At 39.3% G+C, this 18,597-nt stretch overlaps 1 protein-coding gene across 1 annotated transcript in view; it reads right to left on the bottom strand.

Annotated features, from left to right (window-relative positions):
- Positions 1–18,597, bottom strand: part of SP1 (Sp1 transcription factor) — a 41,607-nt gene that overhangs the window by 3,578 nt on the left and 19,432 nt on the right. The window contains exon 4 of the mRNA XM_029204940.1: positions 2,790–2,958. Coding sequence (XP_029060773.1) covers positions 2,790–2,958 — 169 coding nt within the window. The remainder of the gene's footprint in view (positions 1–2,789; positions 2,959–18,597) is intronic.

The following is an 18,597-nucleotide window of genomic DNA, read 5'->3' as shown; positions in this document are numbered from 1 at the left end:
GAAGCGAGAACACAACTATTCATCATTCATTCTAGAGACAAAAATTAAAGAATCACAAAGTATACATCATAATTACTGGATCCACTCAAAACTAATCCAAACTTTTATTTAAAAAAAAAAAAGCCCTCTCTTTAGTATCAAAAGATAAATCTTTAGTTGACTCGGATGTTTGATGTTTGAAGAGATAATCATTCTCAAGGTGACTTGTGAAATGTGAGAGGTATTTTCTTATATTTTTCTGCAAGTTAAGTCTCAATACAAGCATTTTCCATGAGAACTACTGTGAATATGGTGACATGGTGATATTTTTGGCTGGGAACTTACTTAATGAACAAAGTGTCTCTCCATCTAAGCACTTGGTGGAGAACTTTAAAGAAAACATAATATTTTACAATTATAGAACTTTTCTCCTAGAATAAAGGTCAAGAGCCAAACAGTAAAGATTAAAAGCTGAAAAGAGGGCTTCCCTGGTGGCACACTGGTTAAGAATCCACCTGCCAATGCAGGGGACACAGGTTCGAGCCCTGGTCCAGGAAGATCCCACGTGCCGCGGAGGAACTAAACCCGTGCACCACAACTACTGAGCCTGCGCTCTACAGCCCACAAGCCACAACTACTGAAGCCCATGTGCTGAGAGCCCACGCTCCGCAACAAGAGAATCCACTGCTATGAGAAGCCCACGCACCGCAATGAAGAGTAGCCCCTGCTCACCGCAACTAGAGAAAGCCTGCGCAGCAACCAAGACCCAAGGCAGCCAAAAATAATTTAAAACAAACACAGAAACTGAAAAGACAGAGCAATATCAGAGACTTCAGTGGAAAAGGATGATGGGATGGATAAAAGTCAAAAGAGGGGAAATAAGGACCCTAACTAATTCAAGGTATGTAAAAAAAAATATTCCCTATATGGAGCAAATCCTAAGCTCCTCTCAGGAAATCAGCTCTGAAATGTTTTTGCCAAACCATGTGTGAACCATTAGTGGGCACTGGGGAGATTTCCAAGAGGGATTTTTCTTGGGTTTTAACAGCACATATTAGTGGGGCATGGGGAGGGGGAACCAACACTAACAGAAATGAAATCATACTTAGGTAGAAATCACAGAATTTCCTTCAAAAACTTAAATCCACTTTAAGCTTTGTGAGAGGGAAACTCTATTGTACTCAAGTGCTTTTGATTCAAGTTTTTCCTGTAATATAGGGTAACCTACAAAGAATTCGAATTATTTCTTGTTTTGGTACATTTCTTATTTTTGTGCTTATTTTTAATGGAACAAAACTTTAACAGATTTTTTTCAAAGGCATTTAAAAAACTATGTGACTTTTGGGCTTCCCTGATGGTGCAGTGGTTAAGAATCCACCTGCCATTGCAGGGGACATGGGTTCGAATCCTGGTCCAGGAAGACCCCACATGCCACGGAGCAACTAAGCCCGTGTGCCACAACTACTGAGCCGGCGTTATAGAGCCCGCGAGCCACAACTACTGAAGCCCGCATGCCTGGAGCCTGTGCTCCACAACAAGAGAAGCCACTGCAATGAGAAGCCCGCGCACCACAATGAAGAGTAGCCCCCGCTCGCTGCAACTAGAGAAAGCCCCCGTGCAGCAACGAAGACCCAAGGCAGGGGCTTTCCTGGTGGCACAGTGGTTAAGAATCCGCCTGCCATTGCAGGGGACATGGGTTTGAGCCCTGGTTCGGGAAGATCACACATGCCGTGGAGCAACTAAGCCCGTGCGCCACAACTACTGAAGACCGTGTGCCTAGAGCCCGTGCTCTGCTACAAGAGAAGCCACCACGATGAGAAGCCTGCGCACCACAACGAAGAGTAGCCCCCGCTTGCCGCAACTAGAGAAAAGCCCACGCACAGCAACGAAGACCCAACTCAGCCAAAAATAAAATAAATTTATTTTAAAAAAAAGACCCAATGCAGCCAATAAATAAATAAATTTATAAAAAACTATGTGACTTTCTATTCTCTTTCAAAATCAGTGACTTGAAAAAAAGTAACTTGGAGCTCTCTAGAGATAATACTGAATAGCCAGTACACTAATGAGAAAATTCGTCAGAATTCTCTTCTGTAGGACATATTAGATTCCTTGATGGAAGAATTTTCTACCCAGAATAAGTATTTTTATCTATTTTGAGAGAAAAAAAGATTATGGAAAACTCATGATTTTCACACAGCCACTGTAAAAAATCATTACAGTAGGTATGTTTCTTTTTCTCTGCCAGGCTGTTTTATAAGCTATCTTGTTAGGGGACTTCCCTGGTGGAGCAGTGGTTAAGCATCCGCCTGCCAATGAAGGGGACACGGGTTCGAGCCCTGGTCCGGGAAGATCCCACATGCCTCAGAGCAGCTAAGCCCGTGCGCCACAACTACTGAGCCTGCGCTCTAGAGCCTGCGAGCCACAACTACTGAAGCCCGTGCACCTAGAGCCCATGCTCCTCAACAAGAGAAGCCACCGCAATGAGAAGCCTGTGCACCACAACAAAGAGTAAACCCCACTCGCCACAAATAGAGAAAGCCCGCATGCAGCAACGAAGACCCAACACAGCCAAAACTAAATAAATAAAATAAATAAATTTATTTAAAAAAAAAAAAAAAAGAGTTGAAAAGGATCAGAGCTGGAACCAAGACCCCATATATAATCTAATCAAAAGCACTGTGCTGTCTCTGATCCCTTTGCAACACTGCCAACACTTAAAAATTTTAAAAAATAACCCTTTCTTTTTACCTCCAAGTCTATTAATTTTTCTTCTTTATACTCTTAAGAGATTGGCTGAGTCAACTTACCTTCCTTCACTATCTTTACAGTAGGGGCAGGTGCATGCTTCCCGCCGGGTCCTCCGACCAGCTTGGGGTTGGGGATCTGGGCTGTTCTCTCCTTCCTCTCCACCTGTTGGGTCATCATGTATTCCATCACCACCAGCCCCATGGAGGCCAAGCTGAGCTCCATGATCACCTGAAATTAAGAGAGTAAAAGGGTCAAGGTGGGAAGTAGGGGAAGTCGTCACAGTCGCAGGCATCTCAGTGACACTTCACTTTTACAGCACCATTTCTTCAAAACTTTGAAGTCACATTCACTGATACTGCCCATACTTGAAATCTCAAGAATCAGAGTTGAAGAGACAAAGAGCCAATAAGTCTATGAAAACATGCTCATTCTCACTCAATTTTTAAAATGCAACTCTATTTATAATAGACTTGTAATTTTTCACCTACCAGGTTACAAAAAGTTAAAACTCTAATAATGCACAGAATTGGCAAAGGATACAGGGAAACAGGCATTTTTATATACAGGTGGTGATAAATTAGTACAAACTCTTTTTTTTTTTTTTGCTGTGCCGTGCAGCTTGCAGGATATTAGTTCCCCAACGAGGGATTGAACCTGCGCCCTCAGCAGTGAAAGTGTGGAGTCCTAACCACTGGACCACCAGGGAATTCCCAGTACAACCTTTTTGAAGGCCAATTTGGCAATATTATTAAAAATTTAAGTGCACATCTTAAAGGAAATTTCACTTTGAATCAGCAATGTCCTATAGATATATTCACGAGTACACAAAGATATGTGACAGTAATGTTTTCTGTAGCTTTATAACAACAAAAAAACTGGAAAAAAATCAAAATGTACACCACTGAGGAACTAGTTAAGTAAATTACGATAAACTTATGCAATGGACTACTATACGTGCATTAAAAAGAATGAGATAAAGTTCTGTACTGTTATAGAAAGATGTACAACAAATCTCTTATTCATTCCCAGAACTAAAGTGCTATGGAACCAACCAAATGGAAGTGACTAAAAATGAGACTTCAAGGGATTCCAAACTAGAAAACATACAAAACCGGAAAGAGGAAACTTCCTAAAATGAGCAAAAAATTGTGCTGAATATTCAGAGGGAAATAGTACATGTACATTATAAATTTTAACACAAAGAGAAAAGGAAAGAGCTGAGGTCAAAGTTAATTTTTTCTTTTGGCCATGCTGCGCAGCATGACAGAATCTTAGTTCCCCAACCAGGGACTGAACCCACGCGCCTTGCAGTGGAAGCACAGTCTTAACCACTGAACTGCCACGGAAGGTCCTCTAAGTTAATTCTGTGTAGCTAGATATACACTCCAGGAAAGTTTCGGTTTGGGATTGGATGCTTTTCAGAATGCTACAAAAAGGAAGAAAATATCGTGCATACAATCTATTATGTTACTTGATGTCATTTCCTTTTAAAGATAAATTTGTGGACTTCCCTGGTGGCACAGTGGTTAAGAATCCACCTGGCAATGCAGGGGACACGGGTTCAATCCCTGGTCCGGAAAGATCCCACATGCTGTGGAGCAACTAAGCCCGTGCGCCACAGTTACTGAGCCTGCCCTCTAGAGTCCGCGAGCCACAACTACTGAGCCCACGTGCCACAACTACTGAAGCCTGCGTGCCTAGAGCCTGTGCTCTGCAACAAGAGAAGCCACCACAATGAGAAACCCGTGCACTGCAATGAAGAGCAGCCCACGCCCGCATGCCGCAACTAGAGAAAGCCCACGTGTAGCAACAGTCCCAAAGCAGCCAAAAATAACTAAAATTATTTTTTAAAAAATAAATAAAGATAAATCTGTCTGAATCACTATAATTTCTGTCCTGGTTAAATTAAAATAGATAAATGCTACAAAGCTCCAGGCCAGTGTTTCTCAAACTTTTTAAACATGCAACCCACAGTTAAAAAATATATATGACACTGTGACCTAGTACATAAACATGTAACTGAAACAAGTTTCACAAAAAATGCTTACCCTTATGATAAGCAGGGTATTCTGAAATTTTCTAGACTCTATTTAAATTTTTTTTCCTTAATGCTGGTCATGACCCAGTATATCGATTTTATGAGTTACTAATGGGTCACACTTGACATTTTCAAACACCGCCGCTCTAGGCCAATAGACAGAAGCAATGTTTTAAAGGAATACATAACATTCTTTTCAAGCTTTCAAATCTATCAATAAGCATTCACCTATGAAAGCACCTTGTAAATAAGTTAATGACTCTATTCATATTTAAGATTCCAATAATTGGAGACTGTTGAAATGGCCAGCTTTGTTTTATCTATTTTATAAAGAAGGAAACTAAATAAATGGGGTAGGTCAGACTTAACATCTAGAAACCTAGGCTCTTGACTTTACTTCTGTACCTAATTTCAACTCTTTTCAGCTCATCAACATAATTTCGAGTCACAATACCTAATAAGCAGCTCTCTGTACTTTCTTTCTCACTCTACCACTTCTAAGCACCAGCTTATTGCATTAAAATAAATTTAGTTTGAATATTTTGAGATTTTCGTGATACTGGCAGAACTAAAACTGGGAAGTACTGGAGTACAGGTTAAGAACAAGTTTTGAAGTAAGACAGACCCTAGATAAGAGCCCCTACACTATGATTTGATTAGCTTTTCTGGCAGTGATCGAGTAACTTCTCTAGTTATCAATTTCTCCATCAGTAAAATTGGGACGAAATCTTAACAATCTCATAAAGTTATTGTGAAAAACAAATAAAATAATACATGTAGGGCGCTTAGCATAGTATCTGTCACATAGCAAACATTCAATACATTGTAGCTATTACTATTAGGAAAATATCTTGTGGAAAAAAGATAGTGAGAAATCATGGAATAAGATACACCAGTATTTCACATAATCATTCCACCTTAAAATTGTATGTGTTACTGAGTGGAAACTCCCCCTAGTGGGGATGGAGAATTTATCCTTTAAAATAAGCCAAATAGCTCAGCAGACAAGACAGGATGCTAGTTAGTATTGCCAGTGGTTACCTACCAAAAATTACCTTCAGAAGAGAAATTTATAAAACTGTAGATCCAGCTATCTATAATAAGTCTTTAGAAATAAGACAAAACTGTGGTGTATATCAGCAGATCCTCTTCTTTGATCTATTTTCCAAGCTAACCTAACTCCATTAAAATTTGAGAAGCAATTCATTAATCCCCAAAGTTCTCCCTTGTCCCAATCAACTGGAAAGAGGCAAATCTTTCTCCATTTTATTGAAACATAAGAATAATATTCAAGATAGGCATAATACACTAAATAGGGACACAGAGAAATACTTAGATATCAGGACTACTAAAACTAAAATCTCTAACCCTCTTTTCAAATTCTTATGAAATGGACAGTCAAAAATTAACATCCTCCTGGACCCCCACAATGATTTCAAATTTTTTTAAAATAAGAAAACTGAGAATGGGCTTAGATAAAATGAACAATTTTGAATTTCATTTAACAAAAAGAACGGATAAAATGTCAACAAAGCATCAACATCAGACCAAAATCTGTTTCCTGCCTCTTTTAATAAGTTTTAGAAAAAGAACAGTTTTATCTTAAAATGTGGCACTGGTTAAGCAATGAAATAAATTATGGATTTTCCTTTCCATGATTAAAATAACTAGTAAACCAAAGGCACAGTTTAATGACAGTCTTGCCCAACCCAGTGGTTGCCTCTAGCATCAGTTTCTGAAATAGCTATGGCAGTTACACACTTTTTTAGTTTCCCCAAAGTGAAGAAGTGTGCTGAAGTCATGAACTTTCAAGACCACCACATGGTAAGTCAAACACCCTATTCTTCTCTGAGAAAAAACTTGGGTAATACTAAAATAAGATGAAATAAGAACCTCCTCAGTAATTTTCAGAAGGGTGGTTCCCATACACTTCCCTATTTATCTGCTTTCTGAAATGATTTTGGGAACACTGTGTTCTTTAACTTTAATTCAGTAAGTATTAATACAGTAAGACTAAAACTTTAAAACTATACCTATATTAAACACACACTGGGTTTTCTGAATATGTTTCAATTTACACAACAGATTTAACTCAAAGAAGCATATCTCAGACCACAAAGTGTTTGTGTCTTTTCAGCCATGTTGAAACAGAATATTGGTAACACCACTTATGCGTGAGGAACAGGTATCCAGAATATGTCCCCAAATCAAGAAATAAAAACATCTCTAAGGACTTCCCTGGTGGTCCAGTGGGTAAGACTCTGTGCTTCCAATGCTGGGGGTCCAGGTTCGATCCCTGGTCGGGGAACTAGATCCCACATTCCACAAGTAAGAGCCCACATGCTGCAACTAAGACCCCACATGTTGCAACTAAGACCTGGTGCTGCATTAAAAAAAAAAAGTCTCTAGTAACAGAAATAGATGATTCACAATACATAAGGATCCAGGGATTGAACCGAAGCCCTCAGCTGTGAAATTCCTAACCCCTGGACTGTCAGGGAATTCCCCTTTATATTTCTAAACAATAATAATTTTATTAATCTAGTTTCCCAGTCCAAATAAAGTATATTAGAGGTAGAAAATTAGAGAAAAAGGAATAGAAGAATCATACCTTTAATGGCACAAAAACTGACAACTGGGAGTGATATATATAAATGACCCATAAATCCATCCCTATATTGACTATTTGGTTACTCTTGAAGTACAGTCTAATGTAAAAGAGATAAGATAAATGCTTGATTCTGTCAATTAGTAGTTTTCAAAATAATGAGTTGGTTTCCTAGACTCCTTAAAAAGTGACTAACAGGGCTTCCCTGGTGGTGCAGTGGTTGAGAGTCCGCCTGCCGATGCAGGGGACACGGGTTCGTGCCCCGGTCCGGGATGATGGCTGGGCCCGTGAGCCATGGCCGCTGAGCCTGCGCGTCTGGAGCCTGTGCTCCGCAACGGGAGAGGCCACAACAGTGAGAGGCCCACGTACGGGAAGAAAAAAAAAAAAGTGACTAATGAGTTCTCCTTTTCTTAAAAATCAAGTTTCCTGAGATACAATTCACATACAATAAAAATTCACCCTTTTAGTAAGTTTAGACCAGGGTTCTCAAACTGGCACCATTATACTCCCCAGGAGACATCTGACAATATAGGCATTTTTGATTTTCATGTTTGGCATCCAGTGCTGCTAAATATTCTACAATGCATAGGACAGCTTTGCTCCTCCCCCACCAAATAATTACCTGGATCAAAATGTCAATAGTGCTGAGGTTGAGAAACTATGCTTTAGGCAAATGTATACAGTAAGTAATGTAACCACTAATAAAGCACGATACAGAATATTTCCACCACCTCAAGTAGTTCCCTTAAGCCCCCCCCATAGTCAGTTCTTTTTTGCATTGATATGAACTCATGGATTTAAACATATTTGATGCTTCTATCCGCTGCAGTTATTATCCTTACTGATGCTCAAGCTATCCTGCACTTGGCCACAGAAACATCAAGTTGGCTCCTTTGTTCTTTGACAAGATGTCTCACGTTTGATATTAATTTTCTGCTCTAGATCTAGAATCAGCTATTTCTTCAAGTATTCCTAGTTTCTTTTCATGGGAAATTAGTATTCAGGTACCGTAATCTGGTCCTCTAGTCATTTTAACTATTTGAAGCTCTAGTAGATTCCACAGGAAGGGATCATGTGAACACTCTTTCCTTTATTCTTACATGTTAGTGATCTTTATACTTGGAGGTCTATTTATCTGAACAGAAAATCCCTGGTTGTTGTTTTATTTCCTTGATTCTCTTAAATGTTAATCCATTGCATTCTAACACTAAACATGCTGTCAAAAAGTCTAGTGAAAATCCATTTTCCTTCATTTGTAAGTGATTAGGTCTTTTTTTGCTAGGATGCCCAAATGTCATTTTTCTTTAAAGTCCACCAGTTTTAATAGACTATGTCTCAGTGTTGGCCATTCTGGGTCGATTTCCCCAGGCACATTTTTAAATTTTTAAAATAAATTTATTTATTTAATTTTTTTTGCCTGCATTGGGTCTTTGTTGCTGTGTGCCGGCTTTCTCTAGTTGCGGCAAGCAGGGGCTACTCTTTGTTGTGGCGTGTGGGCTTCTCTTTGCGGTGGCTTCTTTTGTTGCAGAGCATGGGCTCTAGGCGCACAGGCTTCAATAGTTGTGGCACATGGGCTCAATAGTTGTGGCTTGTGGACCCAAGAGCACATGCTCAGTAGCTGTGGCTTGCGGGCTTAGTTGCTCCACAGCATGTGGGATCTTCCTGGACCAGAGCTCGAACCCGTGTCCCCTGTATTGGCAGGTGGATTCTTAACCACTGTGCCACCAGGGAAGTCCCTCCCAGGCACATTTTGGGAAAGTTTTCTTTCTGTCCCATGCATTTGGCTGTTTTCTTCCTCAGGAACTTAGTTAACATGAATGTTGGTTCCTCTTTGCCTATATTTTGTATCATTTCTTCTCAAACCCCTTTACTTCTTCTTTTTTTTGTAATTTTTATTTATTTATTTATTTATTTATGGCTGAGTTGGGTCTTCGTTGCTGTGCGCAGGCTCTTTTCTCCAGTTGTGGTGAGCGGGGGCTATCCTTCGTTGCGGCGTGTGTGCTCACTGCGGTGGCTTCTCTTGTTGCAGAGCAGGGGCTCTAGGCACACAGTCTTCAGTAGTTGTGCCTCACAGGCTCTAGGGCGCGGGCTCAGTAGTTGTGGCACATGAGCTTATTTGCTCTGCAGCATGTGGGATCTTCCTGGACCGGGGATCGAACCCATGTCCCCTGCATTAGCAGGTGGATTCTTAACCACTGCGCCACCAGGGAAGTCCTTCTTTTTTTTGGTTTCTTTTATTTTAAAAGCTTCCCTCTTTCTATTACATATAACAAATTAATTGCTTTACTTTGTGTTTTTTGAGTCATATCTGTTGTCATTATTTGATGTTCCTTTTATTTTCATCTTTATTTCTGAAATGATTTTTTCCTCTTATTTCTAATTTTTTTGTGTGGTCCCTCAGTTCTCTTTTCAAATTCTCCTTTTCTCCAATCACCTCAATTCTGATATTATCCTAATTAGAATGTACACTTCCATCATTTCCTAAATTAGCTCATTTTCAATTTTCATCTGTTTGGTGAGCATGTCTTTCCAGGAGCCTTCCACTGCCTTAGGGAGTTTTTCTGCTTCTTTCTGTTGTTGCTATTGCTATCTTTTGCTAATAGTAATTGTACATGGATTCAAACTCATTTTTAAACTTAAGTGAGTTTTCCTGTAATTTTATGAGGAAGGGGTATGAGCCAGGATGGGTTTTTCTAAGCTTCATGGCTTTAGAGATTTTCTCTTATTTTTGAAAAGTGACTAACAAACAAAACACAAAACAAAAAACATACAACTCTTCCTTCTTTCTACCCTCTGCTCTTTCTCTGACTTTTACCTTGTCCTTTTCTTTGTTCCTGTCTTGCTCAAAGTGGATTCTACCCCTAGAAGTTTCTCTCAGTGCAGTTTTGCATTAGAACTTCAGTTTGTTAATTTCAAAAGTTGCCACAGTTTATCTCCATTCCCTCCTACACACCCTCTAAGGGCAGAACCCCTTCCCAGTTTCAGTTACTGTTCTAGATGTTACTCCAGTGAATACCTGTTGGTGATTTAGAGGTTCTCCTGTTCTCAGGGCCATCAGAAGCCCTGTTGCCTTCCCTCTGCTTCCTTCCCTTCACAAATGCCAATAATCAAAGATCTACAGTTCACTGTAGATATAAGGTTTGATTGTAAAGTTTTTGGTTTTGCTGTCCTAGTTTCTCTAACTATTGTAATTTTTTTTTGTTTTGGAACAATTTTAGATTGATAGAAACATTACAAAGATACTTCAGAAAGTTCTTGTACATTCTTCTTCCTTTAATGTTAACATCTTACATAACCAAGGTACATTAGTCAAAACCAATAAATTAATATTGGTATAATACTAGTAACTAAACTGTAGACTTTACTTGGATTTCACCAGTTTTTCACTAATGTCCTTACTCTCTACCAGGATCCTATCACAATACCACATTGCATTTAATTGTCACGTGTCCTTAGGCTCCTCCGATCTGTGACAGTGTCTCAGTCTTTCATGACCTTGACAGTTTTGAAGAATACTGGTTGGTATTTTGTAGAATGTCCCTCAATTTGGATTTGTCTGATGTTTTCTCATTAGACTGGAGTTATGGGTCTTGGAGAAGAATACCACATAAGTGAAATGCCCTTCTTATCATATCATATTAAGAGGTACATGATATCAACATACTCTGTTTTTAGGAGGAAGATCCAGGAAGATTTAAAAAACTGGCCGCCATTATGTTCCCACAATTTTCAGTAAATAATCTTTTGAAAGTTTTAAAATAAAAAAAGAGGGCTTCCCTGGTGGCGCAGTGGTTAAGAATCCACCTGCCAATGCAGGGGACACGGGTTCGAGCACTGGTCCGGGAAGATCCCACATGGCGCAGAGCAACTAAGCCCGTGCGCCACAACTACTGAGCCTGCGCTCTAGAGCCTGCGAGCCACAACTACTGAAGCCTGTGCGCCTAGAGCCCGTGCTCCACAACAAGAGAAGCCACCACGATGAGAAGCCTGTGCACTGCAACAAAGAGTAGTCCCCTTTCAACTAGAGAAAGCCCGCGTGCAGCAACAAAGACCCAACGCAGCCAAAAATAAATAATAAATAAAATAAATAAATTTTAAAAAATAAAAGAAACAAAGAGTCATTCATCTAAAATAATTATTTAGGTGGACTCCTCATGCTCTATGTGTGGTCACTGGTATGTATATGTATGTGCACTAGGCTATGGCACTCAATAGCAGATACTAATTCTTTTTTTTTTTTGGCTGCTCTGCGCAGCATGTGGGATCTTAGTTCCCCGACCAGGGATCAAACCTACGCTCCGTGCATTGGAAGTGCGGAGTGTTAACCACTGGATCACCAGGGAAGTCCCAGCAGATACTAATTCTTGTTCCCAGTTTTCATTCTCTCTTTCTTTCTGCCTAAAAGCCACCTGATTTTTGTTCAGGGTAACAGTGTGCCAGGTTAAAAATATTCTCCTTCCCAGATTCCCTTGCAGATCAGGAGTAGCCAAGTAACAAGGTCTTGGTCAATCAGGTATAAAACAAAATTGCTGGATAAGACTTTCAGGAAACCTCTTTAATTGGGAACAACTAGGCTTGCTTCCTCCTTTATCCTGTCTAGAAAGGTCACAATGACCCACAGTGGAGTAGTTGCAAGCATGGCAATTGTCCCACACTAAGGCAAAAGTAAACGTGGCAGGGGTTCCTACTGTTACCTGGAGATGCCACACCAACTTTGGACTCACTATCTCCAGATTTCATTATTGTATGAGAACAATAAACCCCTATCTGGTCAAGCCACTGCAATAGGTTTTCTAGTACATACAGCTAAATGCATTCCCTAACTACAAAAAAAAAAAGAAAAAAGATAAAGGGAATTATGTTTTCTTAATGTGAGTCATGACTACATTGGGCATAGAAATTTTTCTTGACTGCAATCTGTATCTCAGTATGTTCTACCAGTATTCTGTGTCACTATTTTGTGTGACTCAAATTGATGAGAGTCTTTAATTTTCTTTGTCCAACTCCCAGAACTATGCCGTAAGTGGGTAAGCATGTAACAAAAAATTCTGATGATAATTTTGTATTAAACTAGACCACATAAGAATAGAGAATGGGCAACAGAAATTTATTTCCTTCTGCTCCAGAATGCAAGCCCTTGCTAATTCATCAGTAACTTGTGCTCTATAAAAATCCATATATACACCTTGCTTCTAAACTTATTACACATTGAATCTTTCCTGTTTTAAAGTTACAACATATTTTACACACACACACACACACACGCATGTATAAGTTATAGGCTTTACTACATATAAACTTACTTAAGAGCTTATCCCTATAGTGCCTTATACCACCATGTGGACTCCCTAAAGGCAATCTGTAGAAATGTTTATCAATTATTTACTGTCTATTGCTCCAGGTACTATACAAAGCTCTGAAGATTCAAAGAAATAGTTCTCACTGTTGAAAAGCTTGTAGTTCACTAAAGAGAGAAACAGATAATTTCAAAATAATGATATAAACGTTACAGTAAAAGCCATCCAAAAGATGTTCCAGAATTGAAAAGGGTAATTTCTCCAGTCTGGAATTTCAGAGAAGGCTTGCTTCCTAAAGGAACTGAGATTTGGGCCAAACTTCAAAGAATGCATAGGAGTTAGCCAAGTGAAAAATGTTGGCAAGGGAAGGGCATCCCAGGCACAGGGAAGACTATGGGCAGCATAAAGGAATGTAGTGGAGTGTGGGATGATGGTGGAGTAGAGAAGATGTAGGTGGAGAGATGAACTTCAGAACAGATGATATTATTAGATGCAAGACAGATATTTAAATGACTGATTTTTTAAAAATCAGAGTATGGAGAGATAAGCACTTTCATACAACTGCTAGTAGCATGACTGCACAAAAGCATATGTCAGGGAAACAGCACGGTGTGTGTAGGGCATGTTGGCAATATAGACTTGGTCTGTATTGACCAAGTCAATATAGACCAAGTCTATAAGATATAAGTGACTAATATTTAACCCAGCAAGTATACCTCTAGGAATAAGGACACGTGCCAGATATTGTATCAAGCTCTGGCGATAGATATAATCCTGGCCATTATAGAGCTTCCCAGCTTCATTATCTCACTGGGAAGACACAAAATGAAATCAACAAGTATAATATCTGTCCTATAATTTGTATATTAAAGTACTAATAAAATACTCTAATAAGAGAAGTATTAGAGTTGGGAGGGGGACTATTAGAAAGAAAATAGTGGAATATTCTGGGTTATTTCATTAGATAATGGTGAGAAATAATAAAGGTCTAAAGTAGGGCAGTGGTTCCAGTAAAGAGTAAGGCATGGATAAAAAAGTATTTAGGGGCTTCCCTGGTGGCGCAGTGGTTGAGAGTCCACCTGCCGATGCAGGGGACACAGGTTTGTGCCCCGGTCCGGGAAGATCCCACATGCCGTGAAGTGTATGGGCCCGTGAGCCATAGCCGCTGAGCCTGCGCGTCCGGAGCCTGTGCTCCGCAATGGGAGAGGCCACAACAGTGAGAGGCCCGCGTACAGCAAAAAAAAAAAAAAAAAAAGTATTTAGGATTTAAAAGAAAGCAGGATTTAAGCGGCTGAATACAGGGAACTTCAAAGTTTCTGGGATATAACCGAAAACAGCAAGACTGCCAGGGATATGAACAAAAGACAGGCAACAAGCTTTTTTAAAGATTTTTTGAAGATACAGACTAAGGGACTCATTAAAACTAAATAACCCAGGGAATTCCCTGGCAGTCCAGTGGTTACGACTCCGTGCTTCCACTGCAGGGAACCGGGGTTTGATCCCTGGTCAGGGAACTAAGATCCCACAAGCTGTGCAGTGCAGCCAAAAAAACAAAAACAAAAACAAAAACTGAATAACCCAGTAAATTCACTCCTAGGTATATAATCAAGAGATATAAAAACATGTCCACACAAAAACTTGTACACAAATGCTCAAAGCAGCATTAGTCATAATAGCCAAAAAGCAGAGACAACCCAAATGTATATCAACTGATGAATGGATAAACAAAAATCGGTATATCCACACAATGAAATATTATTTGGCAATAAAAAAGAATGAAGTACTGATACATGCTACAACATGAATGAACCTTGAAAACATTACGCTAAGTGAAAGAAGCCAATCCCAAAAGACCATATATTGTATGATTTCATTTATAAGAAACATTCAGAACTGGCAAGTACATAGAGATGGCAAGTAGATTAGTGACTGTCTTGGACTGGGGATGAGGAACGAGAATGGGGCACGATAGCTAATGGGTCAAGTAGTGTTTCTTTTTGGGGTGATGAAAATGTTCTTAAATTCGAATTGTGGTGGTAGTTGCACAATTCTGTGAATATACTAAAATCCACTGAACTGTACGTTTTAAATGGGTGAATTATAGAGTATATGAATTATAGCTCAATAAAGCTGTTTTAAAAAGCAAACTATAGTTCAAAAAGTTCTTTTTTAAAAAAGGAAGGAAGGAAAAAAGAAAAGGTTCAAAGGGGAAAAGTGAAAAGAAAAAACCTACACTGTCAGGGATGAGGGGTACCACAGGAATAGGGAGACAGAAAACATTTATTTTTTATTTATTTTAATACAATAAATCTTTATTTCACCTCTGTTGTGTGCCACACACTAAATTTAGGTTCTACGGTCAAGGACCCAAACTCTAGTGAGATAAAACACAAGACAGAAAAAGGTATCTCTAGCTGCCTTTTTTGCTCTGGATGTCAGGAAGCTGAGAGACAAACCATATGTTCAAAGTAACTTTAGATATTGAAGTTACAATATCACACCCTTGTCACACTTCAAAAATAATTCTGGGCAGATAAAGTACAATGTTTACAAAAATGTCTGGAAAGAAAGACTGGAAAAAAATTTAAAAACACTAATATTGGTTTCTTTAAATGATGGGTTGACTTCTTTATATTTTTCATATTAAACATAATGAAAAATAAAGGGAGGGAGGGGAGTTAAATACACACACACACATATATTTAAATATGAAAAGAAAACAATTATCAAACTTTTAGGGACTTCCCTGGTGGCACAGTGGTTAAGAATCCACCAGCCAATGCAGGGGACTCGGGTTCGAGCCCTAGTCCAGGAAGATTCCACATGCCGTGGAGCAACTAAGCCCGTGAGCCACAACTGCGGAGCCTGCACTCTAGAGCCCATGCTCTGCAACGAAGAGTAGCCCCCACTCGCTGCAACTAGAGAAAAGCCCGCGCGCAGCAATGAAGACCCAATGCAGTCTAAAATAAATGATTAAAAGACAAAAACTTTTATAAGGCATAGACAGTAGAGATCTATGTTATGATTTTTTGAATTCATTAAAGAAACCACAAAAGAAAAGATCAATTCATTTGACATACAAAAATGAAAAGCTTCTGTATTAGAAAAAGCCAGTAAGAGCTTGAGGAAGTTATTTTCAGCAAATGAATTTCTTTATTTAAAAAAAGAGCTCAGGCAAGTTCCTAAAAATATTATCATGCCAGTAGACAAATCAACTGGTATAATCTGTAAACAAGCAGAAGGAGGGCTTCCCTGGTGGCACAGTGATTAAGAATCCGTCTGCCAATGCAGGGCACATGGGTTCGAGCCCTGGTCCAGGAAGATCCCACATGTCCCGGAACAAATAAGCCCGTGGTATATGAGATCTACTGAGCCTGCGCTCTAGAGCCCGTGAGCCACAACTACTGAAGCCCGTGAGCCTAGAGCCGCTGCTCTGCAACAAGACAAGCCACCGCAATGAGAGGCTCAGGCACCGCAGCAAAGAGTAGCCCCCGCTCACCACAACTAGAGAAAGCCAGCGCACAGCAACGAGACCCAATGCAGCCAAAAATAAATAAATAAAATTTAAAAAAAAAGAACCCGCCTGCCAATGCAGGGGACATGGGTTCAAGGTTCAAGCCCCGGTCCGGGAAGATCCCACATGCCGTGGAGCAACTAAGCCTGTGCGCCACAACTACTGAGCCTGTGCTCTAGAGCCTGCGAGCCACAACTACTGAGCCCGTGTGCCACAACTACTGAAGCCTGCGCACCTAGAGCCCGTGCTCCACAACAAGATAAGCCACTGCAATGAGAAGCCTGCACACCACAACAAACAGTTGCACCCACCCGCTTTAACTAGAGAAAGCCTGCGCACAGCAACAAAGATCCAATGCAAACAAAAATAATAAATAAAAAATAATAATAATAATAATAAATAAACAAGGAGAAGGAAAAATATTCAACCTCACTAATAAGCAAAAACATAACTTATTTGGGGAAAGGTCAGAGTCCATAAAAATGCTCATCATGGAAAAAAATCCAACTATGGAAAAAGTCATTTGAACAGACACTCATCAAATTATTTACAACAGCAATAGAAGAAATGAATTAAAATGTAAATAAACTGTTCAAGTAACCTGATGGACTACTAGGCAGTCAGTAAAATTTATGATTAATTAAAGTATAACAATTTAGACAATATGCTTATGCTATATTACCAAACAAACCAAGAAACACATTACATGCATACTAAGAAAAAAAGCTATGCTAAAGAAACACTGGGTTGGCCACAAAGTTCGTTAGGGTTTTTCCATAGGATGTTACAGAAAAATCCGAACGAACTTTGTGGCCAACCCAATACATACATTAAAATTTATATAAAATAGAGCAAACACCAAATTGGTGACTGTAATGGGAAGTGCTATTAGTTTTGTTTTTCCCCTTTCTCCTTCTCATATTTTCTATAGTGTAATTATACAACTTTTATCATTAAAAACACCGACACAGTGAAAACAAAAATCAGCCTATGCATCTCCCCACTTTTTGGTATATTAACAGTGTTTGACAGTGTTTTTTTTGTTTGTTTGTTTTTTTCAATATATTTGGCTGCACTGGGTCTTTAGTTGCGGCACTCAGGATCTTCATTGCCACATTCGGGATCTTTTAGTTGCGGCATGTGAACTCTTAGTTTCAGCATGTGGGACCTAGTTCCCTGACCAGGAACTGAACCCAGGGCCCCTGCTTTGGGAGCATGGAGTCTTAGCCACTGGACCACCAGGGAAGTCCCTATTTTTTTTTTAAATTTATTTTATTTTTTATTTTTTAAGTGGACCTGAAATTATCAATGTAGAACTGCTTTTTTTTTAATTGGAGTATAGTTGCTTTACAGTATTGTGTTAGTTTCTACTGTACAGCAAAGTGAATCAGCTATACGTATACATATATCCCCTCTCTTTTGGATTTCCTTCCCATTTAGGTCACTGCAGAGCACTGAGTAGATTGCCTTGTGCTATACAGCAGGTTCTCATTAGTTATCTATTTTATACATAGTATCAATAGTGTACATATGTCAATCTCCATTACAGCGTTTTTTAAAAATTGGTTCTTCACATTGCAGAAACTGCAGTCTTCCCTAAGTACAGGGCAATCAGCACAATGATTGCAAAGGCTCTCACCAGTAGGTGTCGCTGTAACTAAGTGATAGGTGTTTTAAAAGCCCACCCTCCCAGGGAAGTGTTGAGGAGGAAGAAAAAAAGAGGGGAAAGGTGTGCAGTGTACGCACAAATTTTAAATGGGACCATTTGAAGAACTATAATTCAGATGTGTCTCCATCAAAACTACATTTTTTTTCCCCCAGTTTTGGTAATGCTTCCTTAACTAAACACTCTCTGGCTTTACATTATCCATCGTCAGTCCAAAGGTACACATTTCCTTATTTTTCATGTCCAAGAAACCTAAGGATTTGAAAATTTGATCATCATTAGTAACATACCAAAATTCTTATAAATTCCAAGACTTTCACTTACTTCCCATCTCTGTCAACATCATTCCATAGTGAAAACTGTTTTTCAAGACAGAGAAATGAACTAAAATTGCCTTATCTTTCTGCCAGCTCTCACCATAGTGATAATTTCCTGGGAAAGGGACTCACTTTAACATCCCTCGCAAACTAGCTATAATTACCTATTATTATTCAGACTGTTATGATTTAAAATTCATTTAAATATATAATATATACCAGAGGAAAGCTGTGGAGAAGGAGCATAAAGCTTAAGAGAACATAGTTGGGAATTCTCTGCTGGTACAGTGGTTAGGACTCTGTGCTCTTACTGCTGAGAGCCCAGGTTCAATCCCCAGTCAGGGAACTATGTTTTAAATTCTTATTAAAATTTTTTTTTTGGCTGGGCCGTGCAACTTGCAGTAGCACGGTGCCTCTATCACTGCCC

Source organism: Monodon monoceros, unplaced genomic scaffold (genome assembly GCF_005190385.1).
Source record: "Monodon monoceros isolate NGI ecotype Baffin Bay Population unplaced genomic scaffold, NGI_Narwhal_1 Super_Scaffold_6, whole genome shotgun sequence".
Taxonomy (NCBI): Eukaryota; Metazoa; Chordata; class Mammalia; order Artiodactyla; family Monodontidae; genus Monodon; species Monodon monoceros.
Note: the sequence above shows the minus strand (reverse complement) of the source record. Positions and strands in the feature narration are given on the sequence as shown.